The sequence below is a fragment of the Erithacus rubecula genome, assembly GCF_903797595.1.
Source record: "Erithacus rubecula genome assembly, chromosome: 3".
In the NCBI taxonomy this organism is placed as follows: domain Eukaryota; kingdom Metazoa; phylum Chordata; class Aves; order Passeriformes; family Muscicapidae; genus Erithacus; species Erithacus rubecula.
In genome coordinates, this window is record NC_136689.1 from 68,502,675 (window position 1) to 68,530,355 (window position 27,681).

At 40.1% G+C, this 27,681-nt stretch overlaps 2 protein-coding genes across 7 annotated transcripts in view; one reads left to right on the top strand and one right to left on the bottom strand.

Moving 5' to 3' along the window:
* RELCH (RAB11 binding and LisH domain, coiled-coil and HEAT repeat containing) overlaps positions 1-16,500 on the bottom strand; it is a 73,770-nt gene extending 57,270 nt beyond the window's left edge. For all 4 annotated transcript variants that reach the window (XM_079301625.1, XM_079301624.1, XM_079301623.1 and 1 more), the window contains exons 1-2: positions 15,889-16,500; positions 234-323 (exon numbers count right to left, since the gene is read on the bottom strand). In XM_079301625.1, the coding sequence (XP_079157751.1) occupies positions 234-323; positions 15,889-16,369 (571 nt within the window). In that variant the 5' untranslated portion in view covers positions 16,370-16,500. The remainder of the gene's footprint in view (positions 1-233; positions 324-15,888) is intronic.
* Positions 16,501-16,825: 325 nt separating this feature from the next.
* The window catches only part of PIGN (phosphatidylinositol glycan anchor biosynthesis class N), a 95,734-nt gene continuing 84,878 nt past the window's right edge, over positions 16,826-27,681 (top strand). Inside the window, exon 1 of one of the 3 annotated variants that reach the window (XM_079301637.1) lies at positions 16,826-16,883. The gene's annotated coding sequence lies outside the window, so the exon portion shown is untranslated. Of the gene's footprint in view, positions 17,120-25,655; positions 25,935-27,681 lie in introns of those variants that run through there. The other 2 variants (XM_079301638.1, XM_079301639.1) reach the window with 2 other exon arrangements.

Genomic DNA, 27,681 nt, shown 5'->3' on the forward strand with positions numbered 1-27,681 from the left:
TGCATTTTTCTGCACTGGTGACATCTGGAATCACGCAAGTACACCTGCCTGAATATTTACAGTAATTATAGCAGAAGTGTCTAAAGCATGATGCTATCAAGCAACTAGTTAAAATACCTCAGTGAAATCTGGTCATCCTCAGAAATGTTTAATTAAATATACTTAAGCTAGAAACAATAAGTTAAACAGTAAAATTAACATTCTGTGATTCCTAAAACATACAGAACACTTACCTGCTACTCTTTCATCCGTTTCTCTATTGCCATCATCAGAGTATCTTGCAAAATCTAAAGAATCAAGAGTACTGATGCTTCCAGCACGATCTTAAGGGGCAGGAAAAAAAAAAAAAAAGAATATATCAGAAAGAATCCTGAAGAGCTGCCTGTCTTTTATCAAGAATGTCACAGGAAAAAGTCAAAACAGCATCTCATTTCAGAATCTATGTATTGGAGGCTATGTGTTCCGCAAGACTCAAGTTTTACTGCATTTTCGGAAGGTCTCTAAGTAAAGAGTACATCAGTCAACTTGAACCAAAAATGTAGCACTACAGCAAGTTCACTGAACAGACTGTAAGATTTTTGCTCTCCCCAAAAGGTGGCATTTCTAATCTGTCCACAAACACCAGGGACTTTGGCTTGGACCCACAGGTAAGAACGTAAAAGAACCCAAACTGTTGTGTGACAAGTTTCAAGCAGTTCCCATTTAACAGAAACCTGTAGCTGCCTCAAATGCTCTACTTCCTTTTCCCATTCTTAGTATTTTAAGACATGTCAACATGACCAAATACTTTTTTACCTATCTCCTGATCTAGCTTTTGTCTTCAGTACATGCCCCCTTAATAAACGTTTTTTAAGGAGCACAGTATCTAACAAAAGCAAAAGAAGCACAGTTCATGCTATTGCAGTACAATATTCACACTCTACAATTAAATTCTTTAAAAAAGAAAAAAAAAAATCAAGAAATTCAGTAACCAGCAGAAGGTTTGGATCTGATCTTGACATTTTTCATTTCATGGGAATGGCAAAGAAAAAACTATCAACCAAAACGCAATTCTGCTAAGTCTGAAGCACATATTCACCTTTTTATTATAAAATCTGCAAATAACTTGGTAACAGAACTCAAAATAAATTGAACAGGTTTCTAGCACAATTGAACATGCAGGAATTATATTAAGTACCTTAGTATCTTTCCTCCCCTTTTGAAATTAATTTCTATGTAGCACTCCAGAAATAATTTTAATTACATTAGAACTGTTGTCACATTAACAAAGAACAAATTCCACAGAGCTGCCAAGAAACCTCTTATCTGTCAGTGGAAATAGAAGCAATTTCATCACTTGTCAGTCAAACTCTGTCATGACTAACATCATTAAGTATTTAACCTCTCCTCCCATTCTGCATTATGTAAAAAAAGAAAATCAAAACAACAAAAAAAAAATCTGTTAATGACTTTCTTTGTATATTTGTGCCTAACCTGTACTGGAAGGTCTCTCTACATATGGACCCGCATTGCACTGAAAAAAGAACACCTGAATTAAGACTGATTAAATAATTTCTACTTAAAAAATACAGAGATACTAAAGTTACCAACTCTAGCTGAGTTCCACAACATCAACACTTGCTGGAAAAATCTTGTCTGTTCCATGGACATAAAGTATATGACAGTATACAGGTTATATCTACCAAAGGGTTTTTTTCCTGCTGCAAAACTTCATTATCCAAACAATTAAGCAGGCTGTTGCTCCTCAGTGAGTCTCTACTTAGTCACTGGTGTTAAACCTCATTGCTCATATGCAGATTCCAGTCTTATTCTCTGCAATTTTTTCAGATATTAGTCAGATTAAATAATTTTCTGTAGGCTGTTGTATATAGCTTAGCAACACAGTAAAAACTCATCTTTTTAGAGCATCATTGGAAAATGGGTTGTTGTGAAAATAAACCAGTGGGAATCACATTTCAAGAGATTAAGTTCAAAAGTAAACACAAATTCATGCACAGTGAGAGTCTTTAGAATTGACTTTTCAAAACACCCAGCACCTTAATGAGTAGATATTGCTCCAACTTATTTCATTGGAAGCTACAAGATCGTTTTTTGAAATTAAATTCAAGACAACACTCAAATGAAGATCTTAATGAAAAGCTGGTGTTGAAGAGAAGTAACCAAGTCTCACATACAACATTGCTATAGCAAATGAAGAAACAAAACTGTTCCCTCCTGCAGTCTTGCCATGTTCACAGACCAATTTTCTAATTGATCTGTCAACAGAAGCAAAGTAACATCAGAGGAAATATGCTCACATTTTCAACTTAAGTCAACCTCATCACAGTTACTGAAGCATCCAATGCCATAAGCAACACAACTTTTTGTTGCATATGACTAGTGGCACACTTCAGAGGCCAAGGTTCTCCCTTGAAAACTGATAAAACAAACTCAGGCATGAAATACAAACTTGTTTGCCAAAGCCAAAAACTTCTCAAAAAAACCCCAAACCCAGATGCCTATAAAAAAGCCTATAAAAAATCCATGTCAGAATTTAGACAACAGGAGCTGTTTAAGACTATATCAGCAGCTGTGAATCCAACAACTTGCAATATCAATCAGTTCTACAACCTTAATGGTCCTACAGGAACAAGCAACACCAAGGGGTTTACAATTTCAACACCCAGAAACTGCCTTAAGCACCACTCCTGCACAAACAGCAGCAATTTACAGGGTTGAAACTTGTACATTCAGCATTTAGACTTTGCTTTATCATTACAGCATACATAATAAAAGCAAGCATCTGACTTCCTTTTCCTACAGGCCAACACTGTGAAGATGCACAAATGCTAGATCCAGATTGATGAAACCAGCAGAGACCTGCTAAGGGCCAGCCTCATGGCCTGATTCCTGCTACCATTATTTCACTCTGACAGTATTGCTGATCCTCCTTCCCATTGCACAAGTCCATGTCCATCAGCACAGCCCCTAACCCAAGATTCTCAGTACAGTCAGAGCACACAGGCACTGCTGGGCAGGGCACTGCTGAACAGTGCCCACAGTGAAAAGCAGCAGCCTGTGCCATCACCTCACCTGCCTAAAATGTCACCATGGGGAACTATGTCTGTGGCATTGCCACTCACACTGTCTCTGCAGGCAGTCATCAGCAGAGGTTTAACTCCTAAAACTAACGCTAGTGCCTAGAAAATAATGGAATAACACCTGATATTTCACATGTCCATAAAGGATGTACCTGCTCTGCAAGGGATCAAGAGGGTGTAAAAGGCACCTCCCTGCTGGCAGCACATTTCTTAGGAAAATGGGCAGGGCTGTTTGAAGTAAAGGAATCAAAGGGAAGGGCTGTGCTCAGTCACACAGCTCTCCTGAGGAATGTGAAATATCATCGTTTGTCTGAAGTACAAATAGTTGTACTCCAGGACACTGAGTGGAAGCATTTCAACTACAGCATTCAGAAAAGGGAACTTTTTTTTTTGTGCTGAAAGGGGAAAAGAAAAAAAAAAATTAGAAGAAAACATATACTCAATTTTTAAAATTAAAAATTTATCTCAAGTGATTTGAGAAAGAATATCAAAGCAACTTCTTGTGGAGAAACCACTGAAAAGGAGAAGTACATTTTGGCTGAAATCTGCTTCTTTCCCAGAAAGAAACCCAATCTGCCACAGCAGCGGGAACCCATTTTGTTGTCTTGGTACGTGCATTCTTATCAACAGTCTCCTGTGCATGGATTTTAGCTTCTTTCTCTGAATTAAAACACTTTATAATTAGCAATTCCTTTCTGCTAAAAGCTTTCCTAGTGAATGCTGGCAAAACAATTGCTGTCGGCTTCATGTTTCAGAAACGGTAAAAGCAAAGTAAGAAGAACAATTTTGACAAGCAGGCATACACAACTGCAGATCATGGATCACCTCAATATGGAACAAGGAAGTGCCACAGTGCATAGAGGAGCAGTGAAATAGGCTTAAGGTTCATAATTCACACTAGAGAAATGCCAGGAGACATATCAGGATAATAAAGGAAAGCCTCGTGCCCAGTTCCTGTCTCTTACCTTTACCACTGGTAAAGGATAAGCAAAATCAGAATGCCAAGATTCACACACCCAAAGATTAGAAGATTTTTAATCCATTTGTTAAAAAATGTAATGCATTTAATTTCATTTGTGAAGCTAAAAAACAGGTTCAGCATCACATTTTGCTTATTAACTTATATAGTCTTTAAAAGTATTGCTTCATTCCAGAGGAAAGGAATTTTAATTCTTTTCTTATTCCCAGAAGTGGAACCAGATGACATGCAGATTTCTACTGACAGCTTCTGTTCCCATGGCATATATTCAGCTCTCCCTGAAAGTTGAGCATAAGTACCAAAGCAAGAAAATGTAAGGAAATCTCAAAGTGATACATCCCCCTCCACTGACATACATAATATAAAAAAAAGTTATGTTTCATTCACTCTGATGATAAAGAGAGATTATTTTTACCAGTTTACCTAAAGGACACCAAGAAGGATCATATTAGCCATATTTTCATGTTAGCCATATTGTCACAGTACACACATTAAGCAGAAATAAGTTGCAGTCTTCTACTAAATTTCATTAAATAATCTTTACATGTGCATGACACTGTAAATCAGCTAAAAGCATAGACAAATTAAGTGGTATTACTTATTGATAGAAAGGCTCAAGAAAAAATATTTTAAAATTAATGTTTTAGAAGCTACTTGGATTTACTTTGCAAACATCCAAATTGATTTTAAAAATTACTAGTTTATAAAGCAGCCCAGCTGTTACATTTTCTCTAAGATCACATGAAATCATAGCATCATGTACTAACAATTAATCAAACAGAACATATGAAGACCCAGAAATCCACAATTTTTCCTTGAAATCAGAGAAGAAACTATACTATGCTCGTACATGACAGATTCACTTAGCTAACTAAATGTTCACTTGTATTGAAAAGTATCTGTAACCCTGAAACCAGACTATTGCCATATTTTAAACTGCTGAGTGAAACTGCTGGCTAATCACATTTTACACTGATAGGAGAAATAACTGGCTACTGGAAGTTGGATTTTGATTAGCATACAAATGGAACTAAAAATCCTTCCTAGTCAGGATCAGAGCAGATTCCCACTGGATACTGCACATACTAGGACAATGCATTTCCCAGTTTAAGCCAGGCTTTGCATCAATTATATGGTTATATGGAGGATGAAATAGCTGCAGGTTGATAGCTCACATGTATGACAGGGAGATACAACCTTTTTGGGTATTTTTTTAGATAGTGAAGGTCTGGACAACTTATAACTATAATGCTATTTCAGGGCCATCAGGTGGACTCCAACATCCACCCTCACATAGCACTATTTGGAGAAGAAAAAACTGACATGACTTGGCATTGAAAAAATCCCCAAAACCAAGCAAAAGAACCCTCTCTGAAAACATTCTACCCAATTACTTAAGACAATTGTATTTGTTGTTTACTGTAGTATTATCAAACAGGAACACACGACACACGACAGGCTTGGAAAAAACTGTTCACGCTATAGGATACTACAAAGATTTTTATCAAGAACTCTGAATATTCATCCAAGAACAGCTGTGCTTCCAGAACCACAGAATTTTTATTTGATTTAGTCTTTTTCTTCTACTTTAGACAAAGTTAAAATGTTTCTGCATTAGTGTTAGAATTATTCTACAAGCAACTTAATCCACCAGTAGTAATTTTATTTGATAATAATACACTCTCTTCACTAAATTAAATTTTCACTAGGGACAAACATTAAACAAGGCCTGCCAGTTCAGTGTCAGGTACAATCCTACTTAGAAGCCATCTCAGGTTAATGCCTTCTAGCTTATCCTGAATAAAACCAAACGTTGAAAAGTTACATAAGTGAATGACTGAGGCTATCAAAAATCATTCCTTAGCATCATCATCCTGATGGCTACTTCTAGGTTAGAAAAAACCCAGTATGACTCCAGAATACAATTCTGTGCAGCAACAGAAGTAAGTTGCACTTCATTCTTGAACTGGGCACTGAAAAATTGTTTTGTAGAACAAAATTATTAAAATAGAGAATTGCTAAGGTATGATTTTATTATAAATTAAAAACCAAAACAAAACAGGATCATTAGACCAACAAACATGCTACACCTTAACACACAGCAGAAAATTAGACTCCAAAAATCATGAACTATCATACAAGGAAGTTTTTGGGGATTATAAATATCAGAAAAGCATGCAATTACAGTTCTATGTGGAAAAAAATCCCAACTTACTCTGAGATACTCCTTGAGATCTCTGAAAAGTGAACCTACAAAAGCCCCCTTCTGCAATGTTTTTGACCAATGAGCTATGGATTATTATTAAGACAAGCTTTAAAACAACCATATAGTTCTATGCAATTTGAGAAAACACAAGTTTTTCCGGATGAGCTGTGATATTTCTATGAATTAAGCTATCCCTCCTCCCAATATACACATAAAACCCTTCTTGCATGGAGGTACCTCAGATGGATAATTCTCCATCTAAAAGAAAACTATGTTGTGAAAAGAGCAAAGCCGAAATTTTAAGCTGTCTGCAAACTGAAGGTCAGAAAAAAATGTCATAGACATCTGCAAAGACAACAGTACCCATATTTATGGGGTACAGCTTATCTTTACTTTTAGGACATCTCAACCTAATTGTTACATGCAAAGACACAGACAAACTAGCAAGTACTTTGATAACAGATCCCAACTGAGAAGCTTCTATAAAAATTACTCAGGTGTGACACTTTTTTCCTTTCTTTTCTGTGTTACAGATACAATAAGAGAACTATTGAAGTTTAGACCTAAGGAAATGCAGATGTATCAATACACATTTTAGGTCTATTTCTGCTGGCAGTTAAAAAGTCTGCAAGTGAGGTATTTTACCTACCTTAAATATTCCAGACCTAGAGTAAACTAGCCAGTAGGGTCATGCAGCAGATGGTCTGCTCTTTTCTAGAGCTATTGGACTGAAATAGTATGTCCTTGAATAACTTGTATTTTCAGCTATCCTGCACAATATCACAGGCACAAAATAGCAGAAGCCAAGAAAACAGGGGATGAAGGTTAATTGGGAAAAGGAATAAATTTCCTCTTTATACATGCTTTAGCCCCATATTAGTACTGAACCACATGCATGCATATGTGAACAAACCAAATCGTGAGAGAGAGAGCATGTGATAGAGGATGTGGGATAATGTGAAAAACTGAAGAGTTTTAAGTCCATTCTACATTAAATCGAACAATTAGGCATCATTAACTCTTTAATAAGTGATCATCAATTCACAGTTTGTATTTGTGACTACCTTATAAAGCAACTGAAATAGATACGTTGTGCAATACATAAGAATAAACTAATTAAACTACTTAATTTCCCATAAATAAAACTGCAAATTTATTTTAACTGTACCATATTTCATAAGATATCTCTGGAGTAATATTACTTTGAAAAGTTTTGAAAGTCTGCCGCATTTAAAATTTCTGCTATGTTTCAACTTGTTTCAAGCTTACTGATGCTGAGTCTTTCAGAAAAGCAAACTTGATCCATTCCAGCAGACGTGATCTAGCACACAACCTTTACAGTAGGGACAGAGTTATGTAACAATTTTCTAAACCAACTTGAACTAGTAGAGTACATTTTACCAGATCAACACATTCCACATTGCTATGGTAACTTAGGGATGGAACAAAAAGCCTTAAATTAATTCATTGCATCAGGCACTAAACTGCAAGCACCTGACTTACCAACCTTGCCTTGCAATTCAAATGCCTCTTTTGCCCTCTCTCAGATGTTCTTAAACAATGAGACTTGCAGAATTTTACAAGTTGATGTGTTCTGAAAAGAAGACCTCAGACCTCCATCAGATGAAAACTTAGTTAAGCAAAACTATTAGAATAAAATTAACTTCCAAGCTGTTAGAAGCATCTGCTTACCAAATGCCTAGAACAGACATTCAGCACTGGTCCATGATGGGCAATCCAAACCAGATTGAAAACGGATGATCAATACCCTTATGTACTTCATATTAATAGCAAGTTATAAAAATTCATAGGAAGCATGAGAGTAAGCTCCTGAAGATGGTTAAAGAAAACTAACCTATGCTTGCTGGCCAAGAACAGAAAAAAAAACCCCAAGCAAACCAACAAAATCCACCAACCAACCTCAACAAACACCCCAACCACCAGATAGATAAAACAAATATTTTGCAGACACATTGCAATAAAAAAGTATTACTCTCACTCCCTTGACAGGCATACTGTAGAAGCTCATCAGAAAGATGAAATTATAAATAGAAAATAGATAAGATTGTGTACCCTAGCACAGAAATAACACGCTCACAGAACTGGGTTATGATACAGATGCACCTGGGCTGATCTCCTGGAGAGCTATACCAAAACCAGGCTGCTTTTGGAGAGGGGCTTACTGCATAGACACTCTCAGGCAGCACCCAAATCAGTTGAGTGAAAGAATTAAGCCAGCCCTGCACAAAGCCATTTGGATGCTGCTGCAGTGAACATCGAGGTCCAGAGGGGTGTGACCTTAGGGAAAGCATCAAACCCAGCCTGACCCCCTACAGATGTGCAAGGAGTAGCTCAAGCTGCAGCGCTCTTGAGCAAGCAGACCTACCCAAAATAGAACAGCAAAGAGCCAAGCATGGCATGGATCTTCTCCCAGCTAATGACCCCAGCTTTTAGCAGAAATCAGAAAGCATCACCAGCTCACCAGCATAAAATTAACTCCATATGCTTGATGCTGCAGGACTGCGTTGCCCAAAAGGTATCCATTAACTTGCACCACAAGGTTTTTTCCATTTGTCGCAGTAACCCAGCTTTCTGTTAAAGGCTAATATCAAGCAAAATTGCGTCAATTTAGTCCTTAAATGGTTGCCCTTGCTGAAGGACTACTTAAAGTGTATGGATAATATCTGTCTTTATTCTCAAGTACTGTATTGCCTCAGTTTTTTTCATATTTAAATTTCAATAAGTTCTCATTTGCCCACTTTCTACTATCTCTAGGACAGTAGTAAATTTTCCAACTAAAACTTATGTCCATGAGGTTTCTAGAGCATTAATAAAAATAACTAGAAACTGGAGACCAAAGCATTTCTCCTATAAGAAAAGGCTGAGAGAGATGAAGCTGTTCAACCTGGAGAGAAGGCGAAGAGGAAGTGTCATGATGTATATAAATAATGGAAGGGAGGGCACAAAGAGGACAGAGGCAGGCTCTTCTCAGTGGTGACCTGTGACAGACCACAGACAGTGGGCACAAACTGAAACACAGGAGGTTCCTTTGGAATATCAGGAAACACTTCTAAGGGTGACCGAGCACTGGCACCAATTTCCCAGTGGGGTGATAAGAGTCTCTGTCCCTGGAGATATTTAAAAGACCATCTGGTAAAGGCCCTGGGAAACCATCTGTAGGTCATAGCAGTTCTGCTTGAGCAGGAGGTTGGACCAGATGATAAGCAGAAGTCTCTTTCCATCTCAGCCATGCTGTGATTCTAGGATTATTTTTGCCATGGTTTCTCTTACTCCAAAAGTTGTTTTTTTTGTTTGTGTAGTTTTTTTTTTTTCAAATGACAAAACAGCTCATAGCTTTCTCTCTCCTCTAACATCAAACGAATGAAAACAAGATGAAAAAGTACTTGTTATATAAACACAAAATTCTTATTCTGTGACTTTTTACGTAACAGTATTTCCTTCAATTCAACAGCAAAGTAATCATCTCCATCACTATCATGCAAAGTTATATTGCAGGAAGGGAGGAAGAAAATAGCCTCTACCCTACAGTGCACTGGAATAAAGAGTTAACTATTTCTCAAAAGCTTTTTCAACTTTGTTGTCTTAAAAAAATTAGTTTTTTAAACTATTTGTCCAACACAGTGTATTTAGTGGAATGTCTCAGGTATTCACATCATAAATAAATATATAATGCCTACAACCTTTACTGAATTACTCAATGTTTTAGCCTATGCTAGAGGAGATTTCAGCTGAGTTTCTCAAATCTGCAATTTTACATAGAAATACAGTAGAAAACCAAATACAAGTAATATTGTGAAGGCAAGGAGTTATCAGTTTGAACCCAGCCCTATAACATTTTAGGACTTTTCCTTAAAGAGACTCTTCATGCTGTATTTTAGAGAGCTCCACAGATATGAGTTACCTAACTCAGTTTTTGTAAAAACATCTTAACTTAGTTGGGAAGTGTAAGAACATCCTGAAAAATATTTTTCCCATATTTTCATTAATTCAGTGTTTACAGAACACAGAAGTGCAATATTTACAAATTTTCAATTAGCAGAGATGGACTGCACACAGATCAGCTTCCAACATAGCTGATATCAGTACCTCCTTGATACTAGCTTGCTTGCAAATACTAGACAAACCTTTTATCAGCTAATGAAACTCATGTAAAATTTTCATCAAACATTCTTTCAGCTGGACAGAGTTTATGAGTCACATCTTCAGTTAAGAAAAAGATAATTCTCAGAGGGAAAAAAAGCTACAGGAAATTTGATATAACATACACAGAATTGAAATCACATATGGGAGAACTTAGAAATTTGCTAATGGTTGGTTCTGAAATGCAAAGCTCTAGCTCAACATTCTAATTTCCTTCTTTCCACCTACCCAAAACCCAAAAAAATCTCTCTTTTTTCCCTAACAGCAAAACCATCAGAAGGACGGTGTGCTGCCTCAGCACAAATCCAGGTTGTTTTGCTGAAGCTTTTAGCCAGGATGATTAAACTCACACATAACTAAACTAGCTACAGTGCCTATATAGAGAGGTTCACTTCTGCTTTCCCCAGCATCAAAATGTAACAGGAACTCTGGCACAGGAACAACAGAAGTCAGGACAAAAGCAATTAAATTCCTCAGCTCATCACTCTGAGGATCCTAAAAAAAACTACAACATGCACTAATTTATGACATGGGAAAATACAACATAGTCATCCTAGTCACTTGCTATTCAGTGGATAACTTGATATTTACCTGCCTAGTAACAGGCTTCTACTCTGTCCTCCTTTGTCCATAGCTGTCAATTTATCATGCTGCCTTATCTCCTTACTGCTTTGTGTAGTTACATACTTATGGGGACTAACCTGTCTCCTCAATAATCTACCATTACACCCCAAATCAGCCCAACACAGACATCAGACAAAGCTTAGACTCATCCATCAGGAACAGCTTCCAGCAGACCCAGATGTAGTCATTCGCCCAGCCCAAGAGTTGCGAAAGCCTTAAGCAGCTTGTAAGCTATGAAGTGCTTGCTACTGAAAACCTGTCAGAAACAGCAGTGTCAGTAAAATGGAGTGGGTTTAAAGCAGTTACAACAGGAAAAGTTCACCTCTGGCTTCTCTATCAGTAAAGCCAACATGAGAGCACCACGAAGACTCTCAGGTTTCCTCCAGGCATTGCTCTTTTCTGGCAGGTTTGAAATAAACTTTGCTTCCTTTTCTTTCAGCGTTACGTACAAAACTCAACTCTTTCAAATGCTTTCTGTACTTCATCAAAAGAGACAACAATCAGTCTTTCCCATCTACTGATTACCAGAAGCTTTGATTACCTATTTATCTGTACCTTTCCATCCCATCCTTTCTCAGGGGAGCACATATTCCAAATCAGGTAGTAAAACCACTCTTACTCAATAGCTGCCAGTCTACCTATCTGCAGACAGCCAACAGGACTGGATACTTTTCCTTGCTTTCATAAAGTAACAGGCCAAAAACTTGCACTGAAAACACCAAAACACCCAACAAGTAGTCACTAGAACAAAAATCATCTGCCATCTTCTCAATTTCCTGTCTTATTTAAACTGCTATTTAAGCTGAGGTATAATGAACTGTTTGGATGTAGCTCTGTTGTGCTGTGTTCATTCAGAATACAAATCTGTTGAAACATCAGTCATGGCAAAGCCCCACACAAAACTACAATGCAATTCAAGACTGAGAAAAGCTGATACCAAGACATCCCCCTCCTACAAAAGTAACATCTGTACAAGCCTTTGTATCCTATGTAAAAGGAGCAATGCGTTACAATATTCCACACCACTCTCCCCAAAAAAACCTCAAAGGAAAATCAAACACCACAAGTCATAAACAAAGCCAGGAGCTTACTATGAAGAAGCAGCAATACTTTATATCTTTGTGCTCACAGATTAGTTTAATATAATTGAAATCAAACCCCCAGAAAGTTATAAACAATTTTATTATGGCAATAACTAGAAAAAAAAGTATTACCTGAAAGCAACAAATGTAACATAAGTGCTCAAACCCCTTATAATTTTCATTAAGGCAATTTCAAATTCTAGGAATGTTGAGCTTTTGTAGCAAAAAAGAAAAAAATAAATGGCAAATTTTAAGACTAACACTAGTCCTACCAATATAAGATGCATTCCTTCAGGAAAAGACACTCATCAAACATAGCAACCAAAGGGCATCATATCAATCACCTTAAAAAGAAGTTTTCTTCATCCACTATGCACAAGTTTGAATTACAGTCATGTGTTTATTAAACACATTTGTGGTCCAAGAACACAGATGAGACATCTGAGCCACAATTTTATTTCTAATTTTTTTACTCTCTCAACTTGTGCTGTACCTACTTAAGCAAAAATGATAGGGACAAAAATTTATATTAAATACATAGGTGCTGACTAAAGCCTTGCAAAAGACCTGGAATACAGTAAGAAGGAGGCACTTCCAAACCATATTGATGAGTAGCATGAGAATAGCATGAGAAAAGTGGTATCAATATGCTGTAGAAGACATGAAGCTACTGCTATTGAAACCAATGGAAGAAGCCCTCAGAAGTTTGGGAACATCTAGCTGAGATACAGGAAATGAAGGATGACTCTACACTGGTGCTGAGCACCTCAGGGAATAATGTTATCTCCTTCACAGCCTGAATTTGGTTCAAACTAGAAAAGCAAAGTTGCTGGACACAAGATAAATTCCACATTTTTCATTGCAATATATCTTAATCTCAGTTTGTAGATGTGATGTTGCTGCTGCTGGAAAAAGGAAGGGTGTTTTTGCAAAGAAGTAAGAAATCCCAGTCATCTGACCGTCATTTGTTGTTGCAAGCAAGTGCTCTGAAGCATGGTTCAAAGACAAAACAGCTTCTCAGTCACTTGCTGACCACATGATGTTGGTTGTTTAAATCCGATGACACTTCAGCAAAATCTTTTTGTAACAGTCTTTGAAGACGAAGAGGAGAAATAAAACCACACCAAAATAAATTCCAGCATGCACTCAAGAGTTTAGACTGGCACTTCTCAGAGTCCTTTTAGGCAATGAACACTTGTACTGAAATTCTCCCATTCTGCACAGCACGTAAAGTACAAAAGCTTTCTATTGCTCAGTGGAAATCCTCAGGCAGCATTCCAAACATACTTCACATTCAATAAGAATTGCCAGTCATACTTTTTCTGCATCCACTTCAATTATGAAAAATCTCAGAATAAAGCCAGAGCAATTAATCTGACTTGGAGACTGGGAGGAACAGGTACAAAGCTAGCACTGAGAAGAAATCTTGACTTCAGAAATCAGTAGAAATAATTTTTTAAATGATGTTATGAATCTTTTTTCACTGAAGCATAAAATTCACATGACCTTGAAATGGCAATCATGCCAACCTACATGACTTTCTCCAACAAGAGTTTCTATTAAGAAAACTAGTAGCTTATTCCCAAATACCTTTGGGCATGCTGAAGCAAGAGAAGGTACATGCACAACCCTCTCATAAAGCAGGTGCAACAGACTGGATCTCTCAACAAAACTGGACATCTTGACAAACTTAAGAAATTGTTCAGACTCATTCTTGAAACTGAACTATAGCTCAGTCACCTACCTAAATGAAGAAATACCAGATGCTTAAGAAAAAAGTGAGGGAACTCTTCCAAAGACCATGATTTTCAGCCCATCAGAGTCTTCTGCAATCTACTTTTTAGTATTTGGAAAATCACCTAACTATGGAACCACGAGACTATCAGCTCTTGTTCAATTAGAATCAGTCTGAACAGCACTGTCACAATTGCTAGCTCAATGCTAGAGTCCAGACTGCAAGTAAGTCTAAATGGCACTAAATTAAAAGAGTTACCTAAGGTATATAAAAATATTTTTTCATTGTTCTGCATCTGTCATCTTTCAATGTCACTTTATATGAAGTGCCTTTTGAAGCACTGTTGAAACAAAAACAACCTTTGAAATCCACTCTCTAACCTATTGTAGACATCAGATTTCAAGACACACTTTTAGCATAAGGTCTAGTGTGATATTTAATTTTAGTACTTCAGTATTATTAAACTTGTCCAAACTAAGTGTTAGTCTTCCTTTCTCTCTTTCTCCACTGCTCCAGCCTCCTCCCTCCTTTTTTTAATAGGGACATCCCACAGGCATCTATCAATTAGCAAGTCAGCAAAATAATAATTAATATGTTCTTACATAAGTGTACATTGGCCTAAGACTGCAAGAGGTCATTTTTTTTGCATGCATAACAACACAGCTACACAGGTTGCTGTTTTTTCTAATTCTGGAGTATGCACAGTATCAATAACTGGAAAAAGTGTATTACATTAACAACAACAAAAAAAAAGAGAATATTTAATCAATCAAATTAATTGACTGGAATCCCCAAGGAAGCAGCTTGGGGATGAAAGAGAAATTTATATCAGTTCAAAGCCCTGAAGCATAAGTTTTTCCAACATTCACTAATCATATCATGAAGAAGACAACACTGAAGATCTCAGCTAGACAGAGAGAAGTATGAAATTCTAATTATTCACAAACAAGACAAGCTGAACATAAACAACACAGCAGGAACTTTTTTAAAAGCCATAGATTTTTTTGAAAGATCTTGAAATGCACTAACAATTTGAAGTTCAGCTATCCAGATGCTACTAGTTATTTCCAAATTTAAAGCGTAACTTCGTGCCTATGCAACACCAGAAACTCATAAAAAAAACAAAAATACAGGACTATTCACAAAATGCCTTTAAGTATCTTAGTAAACACATAATTAAGTATTTCACCTGTCTGCTACCCACAATCCCTTCCAATACCATCCCACAAGTTCATGAAGCCCTCAAAGGTCAGGTGGCTGGTCAGCTTCTCTTTCCCAAAGCCACTTCCACAGGCAACCTCCTTTGGAGAACCCTTCCTGTCTTGACAGCAACTCTGATAAGACACACAAGTGATTTTATTCTAAGCCATGTGTGCTGCTTTTAAAACTCACAAGCTTTTAAGGCCAGCTAAGTGACAATTGTGCCAATATCTGCACTCCTTTTGCTCCCTGAATTTATACCAACCCAGTATATTTACTGTTCCCCACTTCCTTGGCTAGCCAAGGATTGCAGACACCTGGTAAACATGGTAGCATTAATTATAGGAAGCATTGTATTAGTTGTGCAAGACCAGTGAAACTCAGACCTGTCTTTAGATGCACCAGCAGAAATAACACCCTGGCTCCTTACACATATATACTCCATTTCTGGCAGTTTTTAGACTTCAAGCGTAGCACTTACGGCCTAACACCCCACTCCTTCTCCTAGCACCATACGATACGACTTATCTCTTAGCAGCGAGCGCTAAGGACGCTGCTGAAAATAATTCGTTCCACATCTGGCAATCGCCCGTGACATTCACAGGGATCCCGGAGCCTGATCAAACCACGCCTGTGGGACCAGGGTAACAGCGGTTCTGGCAGCACACCTCCGACAGCCCCCAAGTCCTGCGCAGGTTACTGACAGCCAGGAATGACAGGAACGAGGAGCGATGCCAAACGCCTCCCAGCGACACCGAGAGCCATCCTCACCCCGCCCCGCGCTCCCGGAGCCCCCCCGGCCCCGAGCCAGGGTCACTTACTGAGCTGCCCGGCCCCGGGCTCCCTGCCGCCGGCCCCCCCGAGCCCGCTGCTGCCGCCCAGGCTGCCCAGGGCCCCGCCGGCGGGCGGCGTGCCGCTCTGCCGCTCGAAGTTGCCCGGGTTGGAGAAGAAATCGCGGAGCCGGGGCAGCTCCCGGCCGCTCTCCAGCAGCTCCGTGTGCAGCTCCAGCGCCGTCAGCAGGAACTGGTCCCGCAGCAGCTGCGCCGCTATCGCGTCCATCGGCACCCGCGGCAGCTCCCCGGCCCCCGCGGCGGCATCGCCCGGCGCCGCCGCTCGCAGACCGGGCAGCTCCTCGGGGCTCCCCGCCGCCGGCTCCGGCTGCTGCTGCGGGTACGCCGGCCCGCCCGGCTCGGTGCTGCTGCTGCTGCCGCCGCCGGCCCGGGGCTCCTCGGCCTCGTCCTCCTCCGAGTCGCTGAGGAAGGGGTTCACACTGCCGCCCCCGCCGGCCGCCGCCGCCGCCATCTTACAGCCCGGCGCGGCGCGACCGCTGCCGGGGCGCTACCGCAGCGAAGCCTGCGCGGAGACGCCGCCGCAGACACGGCTCCTGGCGGGGCCGGGGCCCGAGCCGCTGCCAGGCCCCTGCAACGGTGCTGATGATGTTAAGGATGCCGCTGTTGCTGCGGGCACTGCCGCCACCTGCGGCCACAGCGACTCCCGGCCGCCGCCTCCTCGGCGGCCTCCCACCCGCCCCGCTGCCGCTTCCGGATCCCCGCTCGCGCGAGATTTCCCGCGGCCAACCGCGAGCGGCGCCCAGGCACACGGCCCCGCCCCCTCCGGGCCTCGAGCCCGCCCCCCTCGCAGGGCGGGGCCCGGGGTGGGGAGAGATGCGGAGGGGAGTGGCCTCACTCAATGGGCGTGGCTTGGGACACCCCAAAGGCGGGGCGCGGAAAGGGGCGGGGGCTCGTGACGCAACGCGTGGGCGGTGCCGGGTGCGGGCGGAAGCGGAAGTGGCCGTGGGTCGCGGCGAGGCAGAGGAGTGAGTTCTGGCGCGTGGGCGCCGAGCGCTTCCCGCGGGGAGGGGGCGGCGGATCCTGAGGCTGCGGCCCCGGGCAGGGGGGTGGGCACGGGCTGCGCCTCCCCGCTTCCGCCAAGCTCGGTCCGCTCCGCAGCCTCCACGGCGGTCGCCCAGCCCGTGAAGCGTGAGGGCGCTGCTGGGACGGGAGGGATGGGGGCTCGGTTTGGCCTCAGAGGGTTGCGTTGACCGGGGTCAGGGTAGGGCTTCCCAGGGAAAGCAGCGCCCTACGAGGGCCCCAGATGGACATTGGACTGCCAAAGGAGTGGTGGAGTCACTGTCCCTGGAGGTGTTTAAGGAAAGACTGGACACAGCACTCGGTGCCATGGTCTAGGTGATATGGAGGTGTTTGGTCATGGGTTGGACTCGATGTCATCGTCTCAGAGGCCTTTTCGAGCCAAGGTGGTTCTGTAACTCTGTGTTCCCAGTGGGCTTATGAGCCATCTTCCAGCATCAGGTGTTGCTGCAATTATGGAGGCACAAGTGCAGGTGAATACTGAGTTGATGGCGTCTGGAAGAAAGGTCATGCAAGGCAGGAGCACTACAGATGTTGTGAAGTTGTGCTGAGAGAAAATTAGAAGGGGCAAAACCCATTTAGAACTTAATCTGACTACTGGTGTAAAAGACAACAAAATGTATTTGCAGATACATTAGCAGCAAAAGGAGAGCTAAAGAAAGTGTTTATCCTGTATGGAATGTAAGGGAAACGGTGGTAAAAGATGGGGGAAAGGCTGTGGTACAAAATGTCTTCTTTTTCTCACTCTTTAATGACAAAACTAGGTACCCTCATGATGTACAGCCCCTGAGCCAGATGAAGGGAACGGGATAGGAAGATACTCCTGTTGTGCCAGAGGGAGAGAAGGCTCTGCAGAGGGATCTGGACAAGTTCCGTCAGGCAGAGCTACAGACTGTGAGCAAACTGTCTGGAAGCTGGCCCAGCAGAAAAGGACCTGGGAGTGCTGATTGACAGTTGCCTGAAGATGAGCCAGCAATGTGCTCAGGGGGCCAAGATGGCCAGGGACATCCTGGCCTGTATCAGCAATAGTGTGGCAGCAGGAGCAGGGCAGGGATTGTGCTCCTGTGCTGGGCACTGCTGAGGCTGCACCTTGAATCCTGTGTCCAGCTCTGGGCCCCTCACTACAAGGACATGGAGGGGCTGGAGCGAGTCCAGAGAAGGGCAATGGAGCTGGCGAAGGGTCTGGAGCACAAGTCTGATGAGAAATGACTGAGGGAGCTCAGGTTGTTGAGCCTGGAGAAAAGGAAGTTTAGTGGGGACCTTCCTGTTCTCTAAAACCACCTGAAAAGAGGCTGTAACAAGGTGGAAGTTGGCCTCTTCTCCCAGGTAACAAGTGATAGGAGGGAAAGAAATGACCTCAAGTTGTGCCATTCTGTTTTTTCCTAATATATATAAGATTGGATATTAGTGAAAATGTATTCACTGGAAGGGTGGTCAGGCATTGGGACAGGCTGCCCAGGAATGTGGTGGGATCACCATCCCTAGAAATATTCAAAAGACCTGTGAATGTGGCACTTGGAAATATGTTTTAGCACTGGACTTGGCATTGGTGGGTCAATGGTTGGAGTCAATGACCTTCAAGGTCTTTTCCAACCTTAACAGTCCTGAGTCCATGAAGTTGTGCATCTGGAAGTGTGAAGTTGCCACTTTTAAAAGGATGATGCAAAGTGGTTACTTTGTGTTTTACCTGGCAGAAAGCTTGAAGCTGGAGTGTAGCAGCAGGCGGTGTGTGCTACTGAAGGAGGTTCAGCTCACTGGAAGCTGTGCAAAACAGGGCCAGCGTTGGTTTCTGTTTCGTTTCTTTGAAAATGTTCCGTTCCCACCGACTCCCTCTCTGTAAAGCTGATCCACCAGGACCTGTATTGGGGCTGAACTCTTGGTAATAGAATAATGTGAATGTTTAGCAGTGACATGGAGATCTAAAAGCACTCTTGAGTATTCAGTCTGAAGTCTTCCATTCACATGGTGTGCTGTACAAGAGACTGTGCTTTCCAGTTTTGGACTTACTAACTTTTCTGCAGTTTTTATACTCGATTTAGTGTTCTGTCCTACAATAAACTTTGTATTTTATTACTGTTGTATTGTTTTATGTTGTTGATACACAAAAAAAGAGTCTAAGTGGCAGAGCATGAACTGGTTGTACCATAAAGTAAAATAGCAGTGTGTGGAAAATGCTTTAAAATTCCAGTGGGATCACAATAAAAATAGGGAGAAAAACATTTTACTGTTGCTGCTCTGTATTGAGAACCTTTAAAGAAACCTGCTTTCTCCTTTCCTTTCTGGAGAGTTAGAGTGTGTTTAGAGTGAGATTTGTTGAAAGCTGGGTCTGGTGCTTTGCTTTGGGAAGGAAGGAAAGCCCTGCCGGGGTCCTGCAGCAGCCTCTGGTGGCGATCCGGGGGATTTGCAGCGCTTGGGAAGGGATTCCAAGCACTCGGGTCTGCCTTTCTATTCAGAAACTCCTTTCTGCCCACTGCTCTGTGCTGTGCCAGGAAGGACAGCCTTTTTTCACTCTTCCGTGCCGAAAATCAATGTAAAAGCAATCCACTGTCTCAGTGCTTTGGAAGAGGTTTGTTTAGGTTTGTGAAACTCAATTAAATATTTACAAATGTCAGTCAACTGCTCCAAAATAATTTATGAATGGCTGGGAAAAAGCTAATTTTGCTGAAATGTGTATTCCAGGACTGCTAAGTGTAGGTAGAAAAATATACTTGTACCAATATGTTTAAACAGCTTCTAATGTGCCAAAGGAGTATTTTGAGAAACCAGAGAGGAAAACCTGATAGTGTAGTGCCTCAAAGGATGTGTGAGACAGAAAAAGCTGCATGAGTTCTGGAAATGGAGCATTATATAGGTCTACTTGAGGCAGACAGCTGCAAATTAATTATTCAGTAGTGATTCTGGGAGAGGCAGATTGTTCATCAAGCTGCTTTGTCTCTTACTGGAATTGCTGTTTCCTTCTAACTTTTAAAGAATTGAGTTCTGTGTCTGAAGAACAACATATCTAAATACATCTTGGAAAGCTAAGAGTCCAAAATACATGGGCTTGTACAAAAAAATTGGAAGGGTTTTTTTTGCAGGAGGTGGTGTATACAACTTTTCTCAGTCTATGCATTTTTTTTTCATGAACTTCTAAATTTGTAGTCCTTGAAATGAAAAATGAATAGAAAAACTCAGACTTGGCTTTTACAGAGTTGATTTTGGTTGAAGTGTTAAATCTTGAGTTAATGCCTGAGAGTTTAATGAACTGAAACATATGACCAGTTTCAGGTTCCCTCTGTTGTTTGGTGGAGTCATGGGTGCGTGAAGTGTTTTGTCTTTCTGCACTACTCTGGTGCAACACCAGCCATTCTCACATCCAGTGAACACACAGTTTAAATCAAGCTTTAAGGGGGTTTCTGTTTCCACAGACAAGATCAGTTTCATTCAAAGAAGTTCATTTTATACTGGGGCTTTTTTCTGTGCTGAACACTAGAACTATATGAATTAATGTGTTCTAGTGGGTCCTACAAGGAAGTAGGGTGATTTTTGTTCATTTGATTTGGATCCTAATTAGGGCACAGGGAGCAAAATAATAGAGAACTATCTGAAGCAAATCTGATTTCTACTTTAAAATAATGTTTATTTGTGAGTTCTACCAACTCTTTTTAAAGTTTTAGAAGAAAACTGAGCTGCCTGAATCTTTGTCTATATATGTTTATTGAAGCCTAACTTTTGCCTCTATTTAAAAGAAACTTGAATTGTAATTATGATTTTTATGTTTGCTTTTATTTTTGCTTGCTTAAAAATGAATTTCAGTGCTTTGTTAACTCTAAGCTCTAAAATATTTTGATCTTTTGCAGGAACCTAATAATGCAAATTGAAACTCATAATGTTGGTAGCTTGTGCTTAAAGACTTCTGCATTGTCTCTGAAATTGTATCTGTCCATTCCAGTTTCAAGGGAATGTTTTTCAATGAGAACAGCCTGTATCAGTAGTTAATGCTTACTTGTGTGTTACATTCAGATGTAACTTTACCTGGAGAAACTTATTTTATAAAGGGTTTGTTAAATTGGGATTTTAAGGAAAAATGGTACAGCAGTGTGAAGAGGTACTTGGACATATTTTAAGCATCATCAGAAATTTGATAATGATCTAATGATCCACGAAATCAGGTGAAGACTTGAATTAAACAAAACAACCCCCCAAAATGCCTCTGAATTCAAGTTTGGCTGTGTTTTTCTACCTCCAAAACTGCTGTTTTGAAGTGCTACAGCAAACAATAGGTATTTGGAAGCCAACCATCAAAAAAAAAACCCACCAAACACACTAAGAGCCTAAGGAGTATTTTAGAAAATTGGTTCAGGCTTTATGATGTGTATATATTTTTGTGAGAATGAATATGTAAGGAAAAATTGCTATTCCAGTTGAGTGATTTAATATAAATTCTGAATCAAAGTCGTGACTTTCTGTGACACTGCAGGCACTTGAGTATTGAATTACTTGGGTCTTGTTCACCATGGAAGATGGAGCACATTGTGTGGACTGTGGGCTGCCCAGAAAGGTATTGCAGGGGCTCTGAGGTGGGTGCCTTACCCTGCCTCACTGTGGCAGGATGGAGGTAGTGTACTTTTGTTTTCTTCCTCATGTTATTCCTCTTCAATTTAGTATTTGCACAGTTTTGAACAGAAAAAAGAGCATTTTTTCCCTTATATTGCTGCTGTTCATTTGCCAAAAGAGTTTGAGTACTGGGGAGGTTTTATTTTAAATCAGCAGTTCCCCATATTGCAAAAAAGCTGAATACTGGTTGTTTTCAGGAATAATTTTCTGTCTCCATTAATTATTAGACTGAGTCAGCAATTGAAAAATAAAGGTGTCTTATACAAATAAAAAGTGGCTTGGCTTTGTAATAAAAACAAGTATACACTCACAGGGCTTCAGCAGAGGGTGTTTGCAAGCTGATATATTGTAAATACTAATGAATGTTAACTACTTGGTAGGTCGAGGCTGATGTAGGAGCACAGAGAACTGTGTTCTAAAGTGAATGTCAGTATTTCAGACTGCAGTAATTGATAAGTTCAGTGAGTTTTGAGTCCTATGGGAGTTTAGGGAAATGCTTCCTTTGTAAACAGCGTGCTGGTGGAAGAGTTAAAGAGAAAGTGATTCCTTTGCACAAGGATTTCTTACTGGACCTCAAAGTATCCTTGCACAAATACTGTGTATGCTTACATTACAACTTGATGCTCTTTTAAAGGGGGTATAATCCATGCTTTTTAGCATTTTTCTACGTTTTACAACTTGCCTATCGCAGTTCTTTAGAAACTGGAGGGGTGAGACTCGCCGGGATTCTGTGTGTGCCGCGGTGCAGGACCCTGGAGAGCGCCCGGCGCTGGGCGCGATTTTACCCGTGTAGAGTCTGCATTTTACCCGTGTAGAGTCTGCATTTTACCCGTGTAGAGTCTGCATTTTACCCGTGTAGAGTCTGCATTTTACACGCGTAAAATGTAGATTATGCTAGCCGGTTGAATAGTATTCAACTACGCGTTATAGTCGGCTTGCTCGCATAACTAAGTAGTACTTCTGAACTCAAAAAGTTCTGAAGTCTTTTTATTGTCTTTTTAAGGAAAAAAATCCCACCTTTTGAAAAGTTTTTGGGAAACTATAAATTGATTATTTGACTTCTTTATGCCTTTTATGAAAGTATTACTGTGTGCTTGGGAGGTCGTGGTCTTTTTTCTTCCTTCAAACTGAAGCTGTTGGTAAATTTGCATTCAGAGGGTTATGCATGAGAGTCAACAGCTGTGCTTGTTATTATATGACATAGTTCTTGTCTTTTTGTAATAGTTGCTCTCAATAAGCAAATGTGACTTAATGGAAAAAAACCTGTATTCATACTAGTTTCTGTAGAATATATGTCAAGCTTGTTTAGGGTTTTTTTGTTAAAGGGTACTTTTTGTCCTCTGTGTCTATATACAATACATTTGCAAACTAGTTTTACAAGAGTGCAGCTGAAAAAGTTGGATTTTTTTTTTTCCATTTTCATGCCTGAGTGGTCTACATGAATATTTGTTGCATTACTTTAAAGTGTAATCCTTGCCCCTTTTGTTGTTAAAGGGCATAACTGTCATGCTTGTATTGGTATTTCTGCTTTATTGTGTACTTTTATTGTAAGTGGCTTTAAAAATACACCAGGGGGCCTTCAGCCTCTCTTTGGGAGGGAGGGAGGGAAGCTTCCAGTAAGACAGAAGACTGCTGTGGCAACATGCCTTCCATGTGCTTGGGTTCTCTTAAGTGCCACTTGTCCCTTGACCCTGACCTGTGAAAACTGTTAGGATGTGTTTTATTAGACACTCTCAGGCTGATTATTTTCCCCAAAAGTGTCCCATAAAACTTTAATATTAAGAATCTGTCTATAAAATCTCCAAGCAGCTTCAGAAAAAAAAAAAAAAACAGTAACAGGAAAAAAAAAACAACTCTTTTTTTGTTTGTTTTATTCAAGAATACAGAAGTCTGAGGGAATATGCTACTTTTGGTGGTATGAAAAAAAGGTACACAACCCATATTGAGATTTTAAAAAAAAAATCTATATTCAGTATAACAGTGGTGTTTGAAGAAGACTTGCTGGTAGAGTATTGCTGAATGACTTAGAAATTAAGAAATAAGGAAGCGGATTTGCAGTTACCACCTGAGACCAGGCATAGGTCCTCCAAATGCTGTTACCCAGTGAAATAATTCACAGCAAGAATACTCAGGGTTTTTTGTTGTTGGGCTTTGTTTTTTCTGAGTTCTGAATTTTTGGCTGCATGCATCCTGAGTGGATGTAATGCTAAATTTGTCCTCCGTGTTTTGCCTCCACTTTGCTAACAAGTGGTACTGAAGGATGGTGCTCTTGTTTTCTCTTTCATGCCTCCAAACCATAATTGTTTCTTAATAAAGTGCTTTTGTTCTTCTTATCACTGGTATCCCATATTCAACATTGTTCTCAGGTATGGGTTTTTTCCTTGGGAAACTTGTGGATACAGTTGAAGGATAATTCAGAGAAAATTACATGGGCTGACACTGAGGTGACTGATTTGCAGTATGTTCAAGTTTTGGAACACTTGATGTTTCACTGATGCTTTGCAGGCCATAGTCAAATTTCTCCCTGAAAAATTCTGGCAAAAGAGATTTTTTTAGGCAGGCAGGGTAATTTTGATTATCAAGTGATGTTAAAAAGAAAATTAAAGATTCTTTGAGCTCTTTGCCCCAGGTTTGGATGTGCTTTAGTGAATCACATTTAAAATTTAAAACAGTTGTCATTTGTTATTATAATCCCTAAAATGCTCAGTGAAGATGTTGAACATTAAATAATTTTAAACAGATGGTTTGAATTACAAAAGCCACTTCAGTGCCTGAGCAAGTGGAAATACTGTAGTCGCAGTTTCGTTGTCTGGCAGAGTATGTTATGCTTCAATAGAGAAAGAAAAGGAAAATTTGGGAAAGAGGAAAAGGGAATTTATCATTTTCCTGCTTCATACCTGGTGAAGTCAAGAAGAGGATTTGGGGTTTCCTATGTTTAATAGTGGGTGAAGATACGAGAGTTACTCAGAAGTGGCTGGTGTGTCTGACAGCCTTGTGCAGTCAATAGGTGTGGGCTGTGGCAGCAGGAATGACTTGAGTGCATTTCCTGACTAGTGTAGGTCTTTTTAAAAATGTAAATTAGTATAAGAATGGGGTAGGAACTGCTAACACCATCTTAGATGTTGTAGAGCTGCTGTATCATGCAAAATACTGTCAGACCACCCAACTTCTATTTGCTCCTCTGCCCTGAGAAAAAGGCTCATTTTTTATGTGTGGACAAATTGTATACTCACGGGTTTGACAGTTAAATTACAAAATACACAACACTGTTTAGTTGAAAAATATTAGTCAGCCAGAAGCACAGCAGACATTCTTGTCTATTTCTTTTTTCCATAACAGATACTTACCAAGGCCATTGATGCTTGTTGAAAATGCATTTCCAATGGATTTTCTTCATCTTAATCACAGACTTGACAGTATTAGTGAACCATGGTCTCTCTAAAAGAAATTGCTAATGTACCTTGAAGACCTTGTTTTAACACTTCATTGTCCTTAAGAAAATACTCCTGCCAATGGGGCATATTCCATGCAGTATTTTTGCATGTTTTATTGTGTATATGGATATAGAAAAATATAAAAAGGAAATGTTACGTTTTGTATGAAGAACTGTATTGTGTTGCACTACAAGTATGATTTTCTTTGCCTTAAAAATAATACTGAGAGATTATAACTTCAGAGGCAATTCAACTTAGACGTAGATTACTTGGGGAAGATGAATGCTGCATTTAATTATGTCAGCTTTCCTGCTAATTTTTGAGAGACCTGATCCAGCCTGGTGCTGTGGATGTAGTTGCTATTACATCAAAAAGAAGGTTTGAAGAAAACCAGTGAAAAAATTACAGACTAGCTTGAAAAGAGGGAAAAGTTAATGTGAGAAGGTTTGGGCTTGGGTGGCTCATTGCAGGTGTCTTTCTCCCCTGCCACCATCACAGTCTGAGTGTTTTGGTCTTTGCACTCATGTGGCTGCTGGTGAGAAAGTTGTGGCTAATAGCAGGAGTTTTTGGTATTGTTTTGATGGGTGTGAGTACAAAGAAAGAAAGGGTCTCTTTAGATTGTTTGCCACCAGCTGGGAGCTCCCTGAGAATGCAGACTGAGGGGAGAGAACCACCAAAAAACCCTTCTCTAATCTGCATGTATCACTTTATTATGGAAAAGTAATTAATTACAGTCAGAAGCTCCTTGCAGCTTTTCTTTCTTTAATCTCCCAGACTTTAGGGAAAGTGGCTGCTTGTTCTTCCTTGCTGTCTCAGATTGATCCTGCATCTTCTCACTCTCTTTTCTGCTCGTGTACAACATCCAACAAAGTGAGAAGCTCTGAAGTCTCCTGGAGCCCCCTGCACCACCTTGGCACTGCTCATTTTCTACTTGCTCCCTTCATGTGAACAACTTGCATTTAACAGTGAGTAGCTTCATGGATCTTTAGTACCTTCCTGTTAAGGATCTCTCTACTCTCATTGGAGTAGTTTAAGGTCTGATAGACTGGGAGTTGGACAGATCATTATTGCCTCTGTATAGTTTAGGAGATGGTGATAGAAGGGGAAAAGTGTGAAAGGAAGGAATAAATTGGAGTCTGATACATAGCTTACTAGTTGGGCTGAGTCTCTAGAGGAGGTGATTTGGCTGTCTGAGCTGTATTCGGATTCCAGGATTCTGTTGTAACAAATTCTATGTTTGGGTGGGCAGTAAGAAATGACACATGGCAAGTAGGTTGCAACATGTTTCTCTTATCTACAAGACTCAGAGTGTCTTTCCTCTTGGTGGGATAGGCAATGACTTAACAGAGTAGAGTAATGCAGTCAGGATGTGAACAAAGCTTGTTTTGCTCTGTGAAAGTAACGACTGTGGAAGGTACTGCACTAAGGGATTGCCTGAGAAAATCTCACAGAACACAAAATATTGGGATATCCTTGGCTCAAGTTTTCTTGACAGAAAGATATAAGATGTATTTTTCAAGTGACAGTTTGTTTATACATATTTTGGATGGCCAGGCACCTGAGGGCAGAGATGTTTTGGCACTATTTGTAAATACTTAGATATGGCTCCTCATCCTCAAAAGTGTGTATGCTTAATACATTTCTATTTTTCTTCTCTTGACAGGCTGTGCCTTTTGGTTTTTCCTACAAGCTAGTGCTTAGTCCAGTTTTTCCTTTTGTCCTGGTTATTTTTTCCTTGTGAGGAAGAAATTGTTACAGAAATCATTAACCCTGTTGTTCCCACACCTTTAGAGCTGTTTTGAACAGTTGAGCGCCAGGCTCTATAGAGAAATTTGCATTCAGCTGAGTGCAATTAGGAGCTTTCCAGAGCCTCTGTACCTGTGGGGAAGTATTTGTAAGCTTGAGGACAGAATATTTTTCACAACATTGTGTCACAGTGATGACACACAAAGCCCTGTGTTCAAGCTAAGGTAGAGGCAGAAGAAGTGTCTGTGAGAGATATGGTAGGAGCAGGTGCTTTGGGAGCTGCCTGTCTGGAAACCATGGGATGGTGTTGAGCAGTAGGATTACTGGCCCCAGAAAAGTGGTTTAATGTAATATAGTCCAACTGTGGTTGAAAAACAAAATATCCTTATCTTTTTTTTCTTTTTTCACTAATTCTATAGATACTATAGTGTAAGCATTAAATTTGAACTGTGTTGATTGAACTCTTTTCTCTGTGAGCAAAGAATGATACCTAGGGAGTTTAAAGCAAAGAGAATTAGGTAAAGCAGAAAACTGATTAGGTTGCTAATTCTTCAATTAGAAGAGCACAGAATATGTTAAGCTATAGAATGGTAGCACTGGGAGCATGCAACAAGTATCTGATAGAAGTCACTGCTTTGTTTAGTAGGGTGTTTAGTCTCATCAGTTTGAGGCATGAGTAGTTCATATTCTCTTATCAAGCACGACTGCATCAAAAAGAAAAGCCCTGTGGAAAAATAAAATTGATTGAATAAAATGAGCTCTGACACTGAACTTAGTGGTATTTCTGTGATTGTGATTTCATATATTTAAATTAATGCAGAAACTCTGAATACTTAAAAATAAAAATAAGTAAATAAAAATAAAATATAAATAAACATATATTTACAGATATTCCAAATGTCTTGGAGTCTCACTTGTAGACATAAAATCTTGTAACTTCCCCATTAACAAAAAGGTTTTGTTCATTTAA